Source organism: Cetorhinus maximus, chromosome 4 (genome assembly GCF_964194155.1).
Source record: "Cetorhinus maximus chromosome 4, sCetMax3.hap1.1, whole genome shotgun sequence".
NCBI lineage: Eukaryota > Metazoa > Chordata > Chondrichthyes > Lamniformes > Cetorhinidae > Cetorhinus > Cetorhinus maximus.
The window spans coordinates 156,027,627-156,044,000 of NC_135882.1; the positions used below are offsets into that span (position 1 = coordinate 156,027,627).

At 39.3% G+C, this 16,374-nt stretch overlaps 1 protein-coding gene across 6 annotated transcripts in view; it reads left to right on the forward strand.

The window, feature by feature from the left end:
- Positions 1 to 16,374, forward strand: part of LOC144679973 (focal adhesion kinase 1) — a 531,813-nt gene that overhangs the window by 281,578 nt on the left and 233,861 nt on the right. For all 6 annotated transcript variants that reach the window (XM_078540999.1, XM_078541000.1, XM_078540997.1 and 3 more), the window contains one exon: positions 9,390 to 9,444. In XM_078540999.1, coding sequence (XP_078397125.1) covers positions 9,390 to 9,444 — 55 coding nt within the window. The remainder of the gene's footprint in view (positions 1 to 9,389; positions 9,445 to 16,374) is intronic.

The following is a 16,374-nucleotide window of genomic DNA, read 5'->3' on the forward strand; positions in this document are numbered from 1 at the left end:
TAAGGGCTAGCATGTTGTATTTTAATGTGCAAGTATTTATTTCAGTGTATAAGTAGCTGATTTGCAATTTGTCTTGAAATATTTCAAGAAGGGTACAAGCTATAATGTGGGATTCATTATTTCTTTTTTATTCTGAAATCTTATGAGAAAATTGGATCTAAATAAATTTGATTTCTGTCAGCCTATAAAGAAACTCAATTTAGTTTATAGGTGTAAAAATTAGACCAATTATTGCTAGCTATTCAATTTTAGATTTTAAGACCCAGTGTTTACAAAACTGTTCATTGGAAAAAAAATACTTCTGTGCTGCTTCAGAAGGATGGCATTTTATTTTATATTGTATTATTGTATAGTATCCACAGTACAGAAGCAGGCCATTTGGCCCAGCAGGTCCATGTTGATGTTTATACACCACGTGAGCCTCCTCCCACTCTTTCATCCAACTCCATCAACATATTATTCTGTTTTGTTCTCCCTGTGTTTATCTGGCTTCCACTTAAATCTATGCTATTTGCTTCTCCTGGCGACAATGAGCTCCACATTCTAATCACTCTCCGGATAAAGTTTTTCCTGACTTGCCTCATGGATTTATTGGTGGCCATCTTTATTAGTGGCCCGCAGTTCTGGTCTCCCCCACAAGTAAAAGCAGATGCTCTACAAATACTCTATATAAAGAACCCTAACCTAAATTTTTTCCTGACAGACATAAGCTATGAATTCTGGTATCATTCTTAAAGTATTTTTTGCAGCTTCACTGGTGCCTCTACAATTTTATATATATGGAAATTAGAACTGTCCTAAGTAGTGTAACCAAGGTTTTTCCAAATTTAATGTTTTCCAAATAAATCCTTCTAGAAATGAACCCCAGTGCCTTGTTTGTTTCTTTTTATGGCCTTCCTGCTCCTAGGCCCTATGTTTGTATGTATTAACCTGCATCAATACTTTTACTTAGTTGTGGTACTGTATTTGCACTTTCAGATCCCTCTGCTCCTCTCCCCCATTCAGACACTCATTTTCCAAGGAGTATGTGGTCTCCTTATTCTGCCTACCAAAATTTACCACCTCACACTTATCTATACACCTCTAGCCTTGACTATTTCAAAGCACTTCTTACTTGCCTCTCACATTCTTCTGTAAACTTAAGGTCATCCAAAGCTTTGCTGCCCATGTCCTTACTCGCACCAGGTCTTAATCACTATTACCGCTGCACTTGCTGACCTGCATTGCTCCCTGTTTAATCAATGCTTCGGTTTTTAAAATTCACATCTTTTTTTTCAAACCTCCATGTAACCTCAACTCTCTGTAATCTCCATTCTGCAACCCTCAGATGTCTGCATTCCTCTAAACCTGGCCTCTTGAGCAAACCTGATTTTAATCACAACCCCTCATCCCAACCCCGTTGGTGCTGTGCCTTCAACTTCCTAGGTCCTAATCTATGGAATTCTCTCTGTAAACCTCTGCCTCTGTATCTTGGTTTCCTTCTTTTAGACTTGCCTTAAAATATATCTTTTTGATCAAGCTTTTGGTCACCTGCTCTAATACTTCATATGTGCTTGGTGTTAGATTTTGCTTTATAATGCTCCTGTGATATATCCTATTAAAGATCATTTGCCAATCACATACCCATTTTGCAAGTTTATTAACATCTTCCTTTATTGTGTCTCTTTCTGTGTATTAACTGCAACCACTACCTGGTGTTGTCTGCAAATTTTAAAATTGTGCTGCAGTTCCTAAGTTTAGAATAATATATGCAACTTGGAATCGAGGATACACATGTGAATGCATATTTCCTGTTCAGATATAGGCAATGTTTACACAGTAGAAATTTGGCTGCATCTGAACAGGAAGCTTGTCCACATGCTTTGTGAATTTGAGATGCACCATGAAAGTATATTTGAAATGTACAAAAACAAATGTGGATACATCTAAAGTACAAGAGTCCAAAATAATATATTCTTGCCAATAACTGGTTGAAGATGAAGTTTTAATCTGTGGGTGTAGTATTCTTGCCACTTAGCATCTTTTATTTGTCACTAGCATTGCTTTTTGAAGCAAATGGTCTTCACTATGTCTTATATGTAGATATACTGATATGTCTTTCCTCTGTTCTGTATTTTGCTTCTTTCCCTGTCACCTTAGGCCTTGATAGAGGAATCTTCAATTGTTTTGGTGTATCGGATTTGTTTGGTTTTTTATGAGTTAACAAATGTACAATACAGATGCAATTGTGTGATGAAGAACATTGTTTAATGATTACAATTATGCAGCCCAATCAAATCGTTAAAGACTTGTAATCAGTGGGACATTGTTTTGCATTACAATCAGGTCATAAACCTGCATAAGACTGCAATGGTAATATTATTGATAAAACAAGGTTTGTAAATTGGAGAATACACCAATTCTCCCTTGTACAGTTGAATTGCCAGAGAATGCAAAAAATTCCTCCCTGTTCATAAAATTTGAGTATTACTTCATTTCTTTGTGAAGAGATTCCAAATAATCTTTATTTCTGGATGACCAGATATTTTCAACAATGCAGTAACTGTCGTGTATAGTTTTTGATTTCTGAACCAAATTAAATTTATTCCTTTCATTAATAGAAAGACCTGCAATGATGTAAAGTCCAGTTTGCATTTTATTCACCAGATGGTCAATGCGATACCTTATGCCTTCCCTAGAGTAGCTTTTAGGAACTAAATGATCAGCAGCAGGAGAATGTTCACTAATTAATAATGGTCAAGTTGGTCAATTAGAAGGCAAATCAGATTACCATCCATTCTATACGCTTGCTAATTAGAATCTGCACAGTCCCCCAGGGTGGTATGGATAACACGTTCAGTATGGAATCCTGTTGTACTTAATAGATTTGAACAGACAAGCTGCCTTAGAGTAAACGTAATGATTTTACAAATATTGACTAAGTGGTGGACAAACTGGGATTTTTGTTACATGTATGTTCATTTAGTTGATGTTGAAAAAGCAACATTTTATCACTGCTAGGCTTTTAAAAATGTCTTGTCCTTATTGCCTTTGTCTATGAGGTATTTATAACAAAAATAAAATGAAACTGCCTTAATCCAGTTGGTTACCTCAATCTGTACTCTCTCTGGATCAAGGATAATGACAGGCAAAGAAATGCATACAATCATGTTTGTTTCTATGAAGTGTGGGTGAAATGCATACCTCTAGTTCTTGCACACTGTGCTATCCCAACAATTCCAAATCGCAGCCCTGAAAGGTTAACTGGGTGTTTTATCTTTCTCCACAGCCTGACTGGCTGAGTATTTCAAGCTTTTCTCTTCTTAAAACGAAAGTATAGATTTTTCTTGGGTTTCTCAAAGGTGTAACATTTAATGAGAATCATAGATGCTGCAGCCATTCTTTTAGCAAAGGGCCAACTACAATGTCCCAACACAGGTGTCTGCAGACAAACGATGATTATGCTCCACTTGATGTTTTAATTTCCTGAAATCTTGTTTCAAAGGTAGTTCATCTTGCATTTTTAGTAGTTATAGAACCTTTATGTTTCTATTGGTAACTTGATCTTTTGTAAATCTATTAGGTGCAGTGCAGTTATTTATGCACCACTTCCCCAGGCTTATTTGTTATGACTCCAACTACTTTCGTGGTGCCTTTTATAAACATTCTCAATTCTTCCTTCTAGTTTCTACTGATTCCTCACGTGACAGAGTTGGTCCTGTTCACCCCCAATTTTTACCATTTAACTTGAGATTCAAAAGATATTTTTTCCATGCTGAATAAAATTATTCTGCAGCTAGTGTATTTTTTTTAATCATTAGGCTGCCTAGAACATTGCCTAGTTGTGAAGCCCGAATATGTGTGCTACTTTGTGATGTCTTTATTGCATAATGAAATATTACAGCTGTCAAGAAGTTAGGAATCTGAGTATTCTGGATTGGAGTTTCAAGGATGTATGCAGAAAGACAAATTATTTCTAGCTTAACATTTTTCTAGTACAAATTCTGCAAGGCTTTTTAAGAAACAATGCTATAATGTTGAACTTCCTGAGAGTTTGCACAATTGTGACTATGGGTCAGATTGCTGTAATTTGTACCAGTTTGATTTGGAACGTTGCCAGTTGTCTTTTTTTGTTAGACACACTTTCACACTATATCAGCAGATGGTTCTGAAATCTGTTTTGTGGCTTGTAGATAAATGTTCTCCCTTAAGCTGACCCACTGTTCTCAGGATGTCAGATGTCAAAGCTTGCTTTCTTTTTAAGTGGATCTGCCCCTGTGGCTGTTGAAATTGCATATGTTCCAGCATTTGGTGAATATCATGGTATTTAATCATACATTGTGCATGAGTGCATTTCCTCGGGGTTTTAATGAATAGCTAGTCAAAGACTGAGATTTTAGTGATTCAAGAAATGAGAACTTGAACCAATGCTGTGCACGAATGAGATATTTCAAAGTATGATCATTTGTAAAATCTTTAAAAACAGAACAATAAGTGTTTTGGTGAAGGAAATGGGCAGATGCGTTGAGCAGCTATGAAAAAGATACAATTTTGAAACTGTATGTCTGTCGTACATGTTGGGTGAAAAACATGTCTGAATATAGCTTTGGAGCATTGATGTAACATTTCAAGTACAATTGTTGGCTGCAGCTGGAAAATAAATGTTTCCTATTAAAGGAATTGCTCAGTTAAACACTGGGAAGACTGAAGCCATTGTCTTCACTCCCTACTACGAACTCAGTTCCCTAGCCATCAACTCCATCTATTTCCCAGCAGCTGTTGAGGCTGAACTGGGTGTCATACTTGACCCAGAGGTGAGCTTCCCACTACATATCTGCATTATCACTAAGACCACCAATTTCCACCTCCATAATATTACCCCACTGTGCCCTTGCTCAGCTTGTCTGTTGCTGAACCCTCATCCATGTCTTTGTTACCTCTACATTTGACTATTCCTGGCCAGCCTTCCACATTCTACTCTCTGTAAACATGAGGTCACCCAAAGCTCAGGTGCCTGAGTGCTTAGTCGTGCAAAGTTCCAGACATCCAACACCTCTTTGTTTGCTGACAGCTAATCAAATTGGCTCCTGGTTAATCTATGCCTCCATTTTAAAACTCTTGTCCTTGTTTTCAAATCCCTCCATGGTTTTGCACCTCCCTAAGCCTGAACCCCACAACCCTCCCAAGTTATCTGTGCTCCTCTAATTTTGACTTCCTTGAGCACCCCTCATTTTAATTGTTGCACCACTCATTGGCCATGCCTTCAGTTGCCAAGGCCCCAAACTCTGGAACTCTTTCCCTAAACATTTCCACCTCACTACATCTCAACTCTTCAATGGAGCTTCTTAAAACCTACTACTTTGATCAAGTTTTTGATCATCTGTCTCCTTTTGTAGCTTGACGTCAAATTTTGCTTTTTAACGTTCCTGTGCAATGTCTTGGGACATTCTGTTATGTTAAAGATGCTATATAAATACAAGTTGTTAATTGCCTCATGAGAAAGTATGATTCCTATTGTAAGTAACAACATAAAGAGAAATGCTCACTTCACTAAAGGAAAATTAAGCAAGTGTGGCAGTTGAATATGAGCCATATCATCACCTATATCAGCACAAATGACTTTGTGAGGCATTAGTTAAATCAACAATTTGTGATAATCAAAAGGAAGCAATCAGGTTTTCGAACCAAAAAGAATGTAGACACACGTTGAAGAAACATTTGAAAAATGTGTGAATGTAAAATTAGAAGGCTGGAAAGGAAAATAAAACTGAATTCGGAAAAATATTATCTAGGAAGTGTGTGAATGAGGATGAATATGGGATAAAGCCTAGTAGCTCTGATGCCCATGTAGGTCAGTAGTCTGCTAATGTTTCTTCTTGTGGCTTAGGTTTATAAAAAAATACGAGAACTTGCAGTTATTCAGTGTGAAGCCTTTCAGAAATGTTCTGAAATGCTTCATATACAGTAAATGAATTGTGAATTCACAGCTTTTGAAGTCCAGGCAGCAGCCAATTTATGTATTGCAATTCCCCGCAAATGGCACTGGATGAGGAAACAGTGTTTGTCAGGACAGCAGGAGCACTCTCTTTTATTTGAATGGCGCCCTAGTTAAAACAGTTATGTGGAGATGGATCAGGGGCATGGGGAGAGGAGTTATGGCATGTACAGTGTGCCAAAATAAATGTGGGCAAATGTTCAGGAAAAATATGAAAAGTACAGTCAGAGCATTTCAACAGGCTGACAAAGCCTTTGTTTAACATTTTTGATCAAAAAGATGATTCCTTCAACACTGCAGCACTCCTTCAGTGCTGAATGTGTGTCGGCACACATGCTTAACTCATGGAGTGGATTGCTGACTTGGAGACAGGGGTGTTACCAATAGAGCCAGTTGACCAGACCAAGAATTGCTGTTTCATTTAAACTAGAAAATTAAGTAGAGAGCAACAAATGTTAAATACTTCACTTTATTATTAATAACTAATGTTCACTTATGTTGTTTATAAACATTAATATGTAGCATAAACAAGTTGGGCAACAAGCACAGCTGGAACAATCCAGCAAAATTGCCAAGCTAAAGAAATTGATTTACGCAACAAGTGGTTAGGATACGGAATGCACTGCCTCATAGTGTGGTGGGAACAGATTCAGTAGTTCCTTTCAAAAGGGAATTGGGTAGACACTTCAAGAAGGAAAATTGCAGGGTTGTGGGAAAAGAGTGAGTGAGTGGGACTAACTGGATTGCTGACTCGATGAGCCGACTGGGTCTCTTCTGTGGTGTACTGTTGTGTGACCCTGATGAAGCACTGCCTGAAAAGGTGGAGTCAGATTCAGTTGTGGTTTTCAAAAGGGAATTGGAGAAACACTTGAAGGGAAAAAAATGCAGGGCTACACAAAAAGGGCAGGGAAGTAGAATGAGCTAACCTGCTCATAGAACAGTAACCACAGAAAGATTATAGTGCAGAAAGATGCCATTCAGCCCATCGTGTGTGTGCTGGCCAAAAAGAGAAAGAAACGAGCCACTCACTTTAATCCCTCTTTCCAGCACCTGGCCTGTAGCCTTGCAGGTTACAGCACCTTCCGATGCAGATTCAGGTATCTTTTAAATGAATGGAGCATTTCAGCCTCAACCACCAACTTAGGCAGTGAATTCCAGATGCCCACCACCCTCTGGATGAAAAGGTTTTTCCTCATGTCCCCTCTAATCCTTCTGCCAATTGTTAGGAACTAGAGATAGTTTAAGTAAGTTATATTTGTACTTTTGGGTGTTAGGAATGAGTTTTAGCTTTAAAGTTTAAGTTTGATTTGTATTTCTGTATCTGTGTTTTTAAAAAAAAGTCAAATTGAGTTTTAGCTTCACTTTTAAAAAGGTGCCTGCAATTCTAATGAGAGTTTTACGACTTAAACTAAGTTAAGCAAATAAGGGTAGAAGAATTGGGCCATTGCCTAGCAACAGGGGTCCAGAGAGGCAGGTCCCTCCCACAAACACACAGAAAATCTAGAAACAGCAGTGTGTTTTGGAAGCTGTTGGAGTTCAGCTGGTTTTGAAGATAGCTGGCAGAGAAGCAGCCTACAAGGGGCAGATAGCCAGTTCCAAGCTAAAGTTGGTCGAAAGTAGCTGCCAGAGAGAGAAACTGGAGCAAAAGGGGATAGATAGCCAGGCCGAAGCTAAAGAAAAGACCCAAAATCCAGGGGAGTGGAATAGGGGAAAGTCCCAAGCAGACTTTCTAGCCAAAAGGAAGGACAGGAACCTGGAAAAGGCCCTGTTAAGTGAAGTTAAGAGTGAGGGGCAGAGAGAAAGGCTCCAAGCGTCAGGTTTAAAGAGACAAAAGCTTCAGAAAGCAGATTTAAAGTGAGCAGCTTGCAAGGGGCGAGAAGGTCCAAAGAGACAACTGAAAGTGTGTAACTCTTTGCAATGGGCATGTGAAGCAGTGGTACTGTTGATGGCTGAGTCGGTGAGAGAGAGTGCGTGGAAGGTGTCTGAGAGAAAGCTTCCTGCTATAACCTTCTTAATAATAGATTCCAGCATTTCCCTATGGCAGATGTTAGGCTAACTGGCTGGTAGTTTCCTGCATTCTGTCTCCCTCCTTTCTTAAATAGAGGATTAAATTTGATTTGGACCTTTCCAGAATCAAGGAAATTTTGGAAAATTAAAACAAATGCATCTTTTATCAATATTTTAGATCCATGATCTCTAGTTATTAACCCTCTCACCAGAGGGAGATCCTCTATCTATTCTTTCAAAACCCATCATCATCTTGAAAAGCTCTATTAGATAACCTTTAAGCCTTTTGTTTCTAGGAGAACAGTCCTATCATTTTCAACCACTCTGCATCCGTGGTATCCTGGTAAACCTGTTCTGTGCCTTTTCTAAAGTCTTCACACTTTTGCTTTAGTGTGGTGCCCAGAATTCTCCACACTGCTCCAACTGAAGCCTAAATACTGATTTATGAGTCCTAACATTATCGCTTTCTCTTTACATTTGATTCCTCTATTTGTGAACCCAAGTAACCCATATGGTTTTTTCCCACTTCACACTTTATCACACTTGCCCTGGAACCTTCAAAATTTTGTGTAAATAGACACCAAGATCCCTCTGTTTATCTCTCCTTTTCAAGATTGTAACAATTATAGTATGCTGTCTTTCTGTAATAGTCCTCCCAAAGTATACCAATTTGCACTCCTCAATTTGAACTCCATCTGCTTCTACCCATTTTACCAAAACAAAAACAAAAATACCTGGAAAAACTCAGCAGGTCTGGCAGCATCTGCGGAGAGGAGCACAACCATCCTGTCTATGTCTTCTGGAAATCACAACTACCCCCATGCCTGTCTGCTGAGATGCCAAGTTCTGTACCACTTGCAAACTTAATAATGCTGCTCCCTACATCTGTGTTTAGGTCAGTTATACAATGTTGAAAGGTGTTCTGGACCCAATTCTGACCCTTGAGCAACATTGCTGTAACTGCCTTCCAACCTGAAAAGCATTCATCTGCCATCACTCTCTGCTTTTTGTCACTGAGAAATTTGTATCCATGCTGCCACATTCCTCTTAATTCCATGGATTTCCTTTTCCTTAACAAGTAGCGAGCAGTCTTTTGAACAGGGATGTTCTATTACAAATGCTCTGCAGCTGAGTAGGAATGATGAGGACTCTTCCTGTGGACTGTAGCACCACATGTGATGCCTTTCATTGTTTGATGCAATATGTACGAAGGAATGCATGCAGTTCTGTGTACAAAAAGGACTGTGTGATGTTATTGACATGATTTACAGAAAAAATACTTAAACTTCAATTTTGTTGGTTGTGGAATATTTATTTTAACACCTGTTTTTGTTAGTTGTTGGTCAATGAGTAGAGTCTTTAAAATTGTACTAAGAATTATGTACACATTTCATTTTATTTTGAACAGGAAGGATGTGGGTTTGAAGAGATTCTTTCCCAAGAGCTTGTTGGATTCAGTAAAGGTAAGGCTTTTTGGGTTAAAGTTTGAGTGCAGTTTCTCTTCTTGGTAGAGTCTGTGCATCATCATTATCTGATACTCACACATGTGCTCAATGTTTATGGATTAAAATTCAAAAAAATAAATTAAATATCTCAATGAGGATTTAGAATTCAACTATTTGCTAAGATGTGCAAGATACATATTATCAAATTGTTGCTTCTATATGGTTTTGGATGTGTTCTGACTGAGATGCTGATTGCTCTTTCGGTGCTCTTCATGGATTTTCTGCTCTTATCCTTTTTTAAAATTTGTTTATGGGATGTGGTGTCGCTGACCAGCATTTATTGTCCATCCCTAATTGCCCCTACATCCCTACATTGCTATGGGTCTGGAGTCACATGTAGGCCAGTAAGGACGGCGGATTTCCTTCCCTAAAGGACATTTGTGAACCAGATGGGTTTTTACAACAATTGACAATGGTTTCATGGTCATCATTAGACTTTTAATTCCAGATTTTTATTGAATTCAAATTCCATCATCTGCCGTGGCGGGATTCAAACCTGCGTCCCCAGGATCCCAGAGCATTACACTGGGTCTCTGGATTACTAGTCAGCAACAATATCACTATGCCATCACCTCCCTGATGATAGTTCAATTGCATGAAAAAAGGTTCTGCCTGGAAAATTATAAGATTTGTTGCTAACATGGCACTGACAAATCTAAAAAAAGGAGATTGTTAGTTAAATTGATTGGAAGTGTTTAAACAAATGAGCAAAGGAGTAAGCTTTATAAGCTTTTTTGGTTTTCATGCAACATACGAATTGTAACTGATAGACTTGCAATTTGCTTCGATGGCTCAGCTAATATCGCTGTGTATCTAGTGGCATTGAAATGCAGATTGGGCTCAGGTGAGTTGCACTTCCAATTTCTCCTCAATCCCTGGTGGGAAGCATATGGTTTCTTATACTTGCCCACAGTGGAATCCCTGGCATTGGTAGTTCGGTATGGGACTTGCATAGATATTTATTTTGTACAGCATATTATACCTCTAATGTGTAGTCCAGATTATGGATGATATTCTGCTGACGCTATCACTATTTGTTTTACTGTCGCCTTGGTTTAAAAAAGATTTTAGAACCATAGAAAAGTTACAGCACAGAAAGATTCAGTCCATCATGTCTGCGCCGAATGTAAAAAAAAAATTGGAAAACATTCTAATGTTTTAGTCCATTCTAATCCCATCTTCCAGCACCTGCAGGATACAGCACTTGTTTTTTTTTAAAAATATAATGCTTTAATTAGGAAATTAAAATTATAGATTTTAGACTGATTTCAGCTTTAAAAACCTTAACAGATTAAAAAAAAAAGAGCCATTATTTTTAATTCAAAGTAATTTTGGTATATATCCATTCGTGCATTGATGTAATTCAGTTCACATTTGAAATCAAACAGTCTGATCTCAATTTTATTTTTGATTTTTAGGCTTATTTGTTTAAGGAGTTGACTCTGTCAACTTGTCATACTGTAATTACACACTCCCAGCAATGGTGGTGACGCACCATCTCCACTAAAAGAATAGTGTAATTACAATACGGCAAGTAAGCAGTTTCCATTATAGATATGGATATACAAATATATAATAGAAAAAGTTGATCAGATGTGCTGATATAAATTTTAGATATGATATCGCTGTAAAGGATTTGAGAGTTTTTAAATCATCACTGGTTGAATTTAGCATTCAGTTTGAGTGAGAGAAACCTGGGTTGGAAATAACTGTGCTAAACTTAAATTAGGGTAATTACAAAGGAATAAGGGCAGAGTTGGCTGGAGTGGACTGGGATAGGATTTTAGCAGAAAAAACAGTTGATGAACAATGGCAGACGTTTAAGAAAATAGTTCATGACTCACAATAAAGATATAAACCAGTGAGGAAGAAGGATTCAAGGAAGGGGATAAATCAACCGTGGTTAACCAAGGAAGTTAAGGATAATATCAAATTAAAAGAAAAGACATACAATGTGGTAAAGATTAGTGGTAAGCCAGAGGATTGGGAAAGTTTTCAAAACCAACAAAAGATGACCAAAAAAAATTGAGGAGAAAATGAACTTTGAGGGTAAACTAGCAAGTAATATAAAAACGGACAGTAAGAGCTTCTTTAAATGTATAAAAAGGAAGAGAGAGACAAAGTGAACATAGACCCTTTACAGAATGAAGTGGGGGAAATAATAATGGGGAACCAGGAAATGGTGGAGGAGTTGAATATATACCTTGCTTCGGTCTCCACAGTAGAAGGCACTAATAGCATTCCAATACTAAATAATCATGGGACAAAAGAGGGAGAGGAAATAAATACAATAACTATCACTAGGGAAACTAATGGGGCTAAAGGCCGATAAGCCCCCTAGAGCTGATGGGTTGCATCCTAGGGTACTATAGGAAGTAGCTACAGAGATAGTGGATAATCCTCCAAGAATCCTTAGATTCTGAAAAAGCCCCAGAGGAAAACTGCCAATGTGACACCCTTATTCAAAAAGGGAGGGAGACAGAACAACAGGTAATTATAGGCCAGTTAGTTTAACATCTGTCATTGGGAAAATGTTAGAATCTATCATAAAAGATGTAATAGCATAGCAATTTGAATTACATAATCTAATCAAGCAGAGTCAGCATGGCTTCACGAAGGGGAAATCATGCCTGACAAATTTATTAGAATTCTTTGAGGCTGTAACTAGCAGGATAGATAAAGGGGAACCAGTAGATGTGATATATTTGGATTTCCAAAATGCGTTTGATAAGGTGCCACACATAATGCTACTTAATAAGATAAGAGCCCATGGTGTTGGGGGTAATGTAATAGCATGGATGGAGGATTGGCTAACTAATAGAGGATAGAGAGTTGGGATAAGGGGGGTCATTTTCAGGAAGGCAGCCTTAGATTATGTAATTCAAGTTGCTATGCTATTACATCATTTATAATAGATTCTAACATTTTCCTAATGACAGATGTTAAGCTAACTGACCTATAGTTACCTATTGTGGAGCGCCACAGGGATCAGTGCTGGGGCCTCAATTATTTACTATATATATATATTAATATATATAATATATTAATGACTTAGATGAGAGAAGTAAATGGACTATCACTCAAATTTGCAGATGAGACAAAAGTAGGTGGGAAGGAAAATGGTGAGAATGACACAAGGAGCCTACAGAGGGATATAGACAGGTTAAGTGAGTGGGCAAAAACTTGGCAGATGGAATATAATGTGGGAAAATGTGAGTTTATGCACTTTGGCAGGAAGAATAGAGGAGCTGAATATTATTTAAATGGGTAAAGACTGGAGAAGGCTGCAGCGCAGAGGGTTTTGGGAGTCCTTGTGCATGAATCACAAAAAGCTAACATACAAGTCCAACAGGTAATAGGGAAGGCAAATGGAAATATGGCCTTTATTTCAAAGAGAATTGAGTATAAAAACAGGGAAGTCTTACTGAAACTATACAAGGCACTAGATAGACCACACCTAGAATACTGTGAACAGTTTTGGTCCTCTTATTTAAGGAAAGATATACTGGCATTGGAGGCAGTGCAGAGAAGGTTCATTAGGTTGATCCTGGATATGGAGGGATTTTCTTATGAGGAAAGGTTGAGTAGATTGGGCCTGTACTCATTGGAACTTAGAAGAATGAGAGGCGACCTTATTGAAACACACAAGATTCTTTGGGAGCCTGATAGGGTAGGGGCTGAGAGGTTGTTGTCACTTGTGGGAGAGCCTGGGACCAGAGGGCATAACCTCAGAGTAAGGGGCCCGCCCAGTTAAGACAGAGATGAGGAGGAAGTTCTTCCCTCAGAGGGCAGTGAACCTGTGAAATTCTTTACCGCAGAGGGCTGTAGAGGCTGCGTCATTAAGTATATTCAAGGCGGAGACAGATTTTTAATCAGTAAGCGAATCAAGGGTTATGGGGAAAAGGCAGGAAAGTGGAGTTGAGCATTATCGGATCAGCCATGATCTCATTGAGTGATGGAGCAGACTCGATGGGCTGAATGGCCTAGTTCTGCTCCTACGTCTTATGGTTTCCCTGCATGGAAATTTCCTTCATGAGAATGTCCTGTAGCAGCTTCATTGAAAACAATAGCAGTCTGGACTTTGGCGTGACCTGAGAGCCAACCTTATCCATCCAACCATGAAACCACACTGGCGGCCAGAAGTGCAAAACATCAATTTGCCTGCATCACTTCCTAAGGTCGTGCAGTTCTTGATTGGCTTTCTGGTTAGCCTTAAGCTATTGCATTCACTGGAGCTGTTTTGGGATGCTCCTTATTCACAATATTCTGCAACAGTCAAGTCAGGCGCAGAAGATCTGGCTAATGTGTTCCTTTTGCAGTTCATTGCTTGTGCTTTATTTTTAAAGGTAGGTCTCATAATCATCTACAGAGATGACACTTCAAATGTATTTCATTGGCTATGAAGTGCTATGGGATATCCTGAGGTGGTGAAAGGCAGTACAACAGGCTACAGTAACTGCTCATTCTTCGAAATCAGTTAATTTGAAGGATACTAACTTAGCCCTGTCAGTTGTTTGAAAAATAATACATTTCCTAAGGTTAATATCAAAATTCTGCCTAATGGTCTTTTAGGACTGAGACGAGGAGAAACAACTTCACTCAGAGGGTGGTGAACCTGTGGAATTCTCTGCCACAGAGGGTTGTGGAGGCCAAGTCACTGAATGTATTTAAGAAGGAAATAGATTTCTAGACTCTAAAGGCGTCGGGGGGTATGGAATTGAGATAGAGGATCAGCCATGATCATATTGATTGGCGGAGCAGGCTCAAAGGGCTTAATGACTTACTCCTATTTTCTATGTTTCTATAAAACAATTTAAATATTTAGTGAGTAATCTTAAGTAGGTTCACTAATAAAACAGCATATATTGTGTTACTTGTGCATGAAATCAAAAAACTATGTTGCTGTAGACCTGTAGATGAAATGTAAAATTGACTCAATGTGTACCAAAATAAATGTAATCTAGACACATTTGAGTCCTTAGTTTTGCTGGGTCAGTTCAGTTATCAACTGTTGTGATTCAGTTCTGAGTCTGCTGCATGGAATAGGAATTCACCCTTAGTTGTGTGAGGGAAGGTGATGATGAGCTGCCTTCTTGAAGTATTGCAGCCCATGTTTTTGACCCAGTCACGATGAGAAAATGGCGAAATACGTCCCAAGTCAAAATGCCGTGTGACTTGAGGGAAATTTGCATGTGGTGTGTTCCCATGCTGAAAATTGTGCAATAATCAGTGAACATCCCCAGTTCTGACTGGTCATTGATGAAGCAGCTGAAGATGGTTGGGCCTGGGACACCACCCTGAGGAACTTCTGCAAAGATATCCTTGGGCTAAGATGCTTGGCCACCAACAACCACACCAGTTTTCGTCTGCGCTCGGCATGGGGATGGCTCAGCCAATGAAAAGATCCCCCCCCACCCACCCCGCATCCATATAGTCTTCAGTTTTACCTGGGTTTAATTTTTTGGTTAAATGCTGCCTAAATGTTAAATCTTCGCCCTCATCTCACTCCTGGAATTTAGCTCTTTCATCCATGTTTGGACCAAACGACTTTGGAACTCTCTGCCTCAGAAGGCAGTGGAAGCTGGACCATTGAATATTTTTCAGGCAGAGGTAGATAGATTCTTGTTAGGCAAGGGAATCAAAGGTTATGGGGGATAAATGAGAATGTGGGATTTGAAACGGAAACAGATCAGCCATGATCTTCTTGAATGGTGGAACAGGCTCGAGGGGCTGAATAGCCTACTTCTCCTATTGTGTATGTTTATATGTAATGAGATCTGAAGTCAAGTGGTCCTGGCAGAACCCAAAAATGGGCATCAGCAAGCAGATTATTCAGATTATTGGTGAGTAAATGCTGCTTGGTAGTACTGTCAACAACACCTTCCATCATTTTGCCAATGATTGAGATGTGCTGGGTTCTGATCCCCTTGAGGATGGGAATGTTCATTGGGCCTCCTCCTGTTAATTTAATTGTTTAATTGTCCACTAGCGTTCATGACTAGATGTGGGAGGACTGCAGAGCTTTGATCTGATCTGTTGCTTGTGAGATCACTCGGCTGTGCCTATGGCATGCTCCTTCAGCTGTTGACCATGTATACAGTCCTGTGTAGATTCACCAGGTTGATACCTCATTTTTAGGTACGCCTGATGCTGCTCCTAGCATGCTCTTCTACACTCCTCATTGAACCAGGGCTAGTTGCCTGGTTTGATGGGAATGGTAGAACGAGAGATTTGCCAGGCCATGAGGTTACAGGTAGTGGTGGATTACAACTGTGTCACTGATCCACAGCACCCCATGGATGACCACTTTTTGTCTATCATTGGAATGTTAAAATAGGAGCACCTGCCACATAAATACTATGGCTGCAAGAGCACATCAGAGGCTGAGAATTTTGCATAATTCACCTCTTGACTCTCCACAGCATGTCCACCATCTGCAAGGCATAAGTCAGGAGTGTGATGGAATTCTTTTCACTTGCCTGGCTGAGTGTAGCTCCAACATCATTCGAGAAGCTCGACACCATCAGGGGCAAAGTAGTCCTCTTGATTGCCCCCCCCTCATCTACCGCAATAAACATTCATTCCCTTCACCATCAAAGCACAGTGGCAGCAGTGTGTACCATATGCAAGATGCACCTCAGCAACTCGCGAAGCCTCCCTTGACAGTACCTTCCAAACGCCCTGATCTCTATCACCTTGAAGGGCAAGGACAGCAGACATATGATAGTACCACCATCTGCAAGCCCCCTTCCAAGTCACGCACCATCCTGACTTGGAACCATATTGCAGTTCCATCTCTGTCACTGGGTCAAAATCCTGTAACTCCAGCACTATCATTGTACCCGCACGCCATGAAATGTAGCAGTTCAAGAAGACAGCTCACCACCA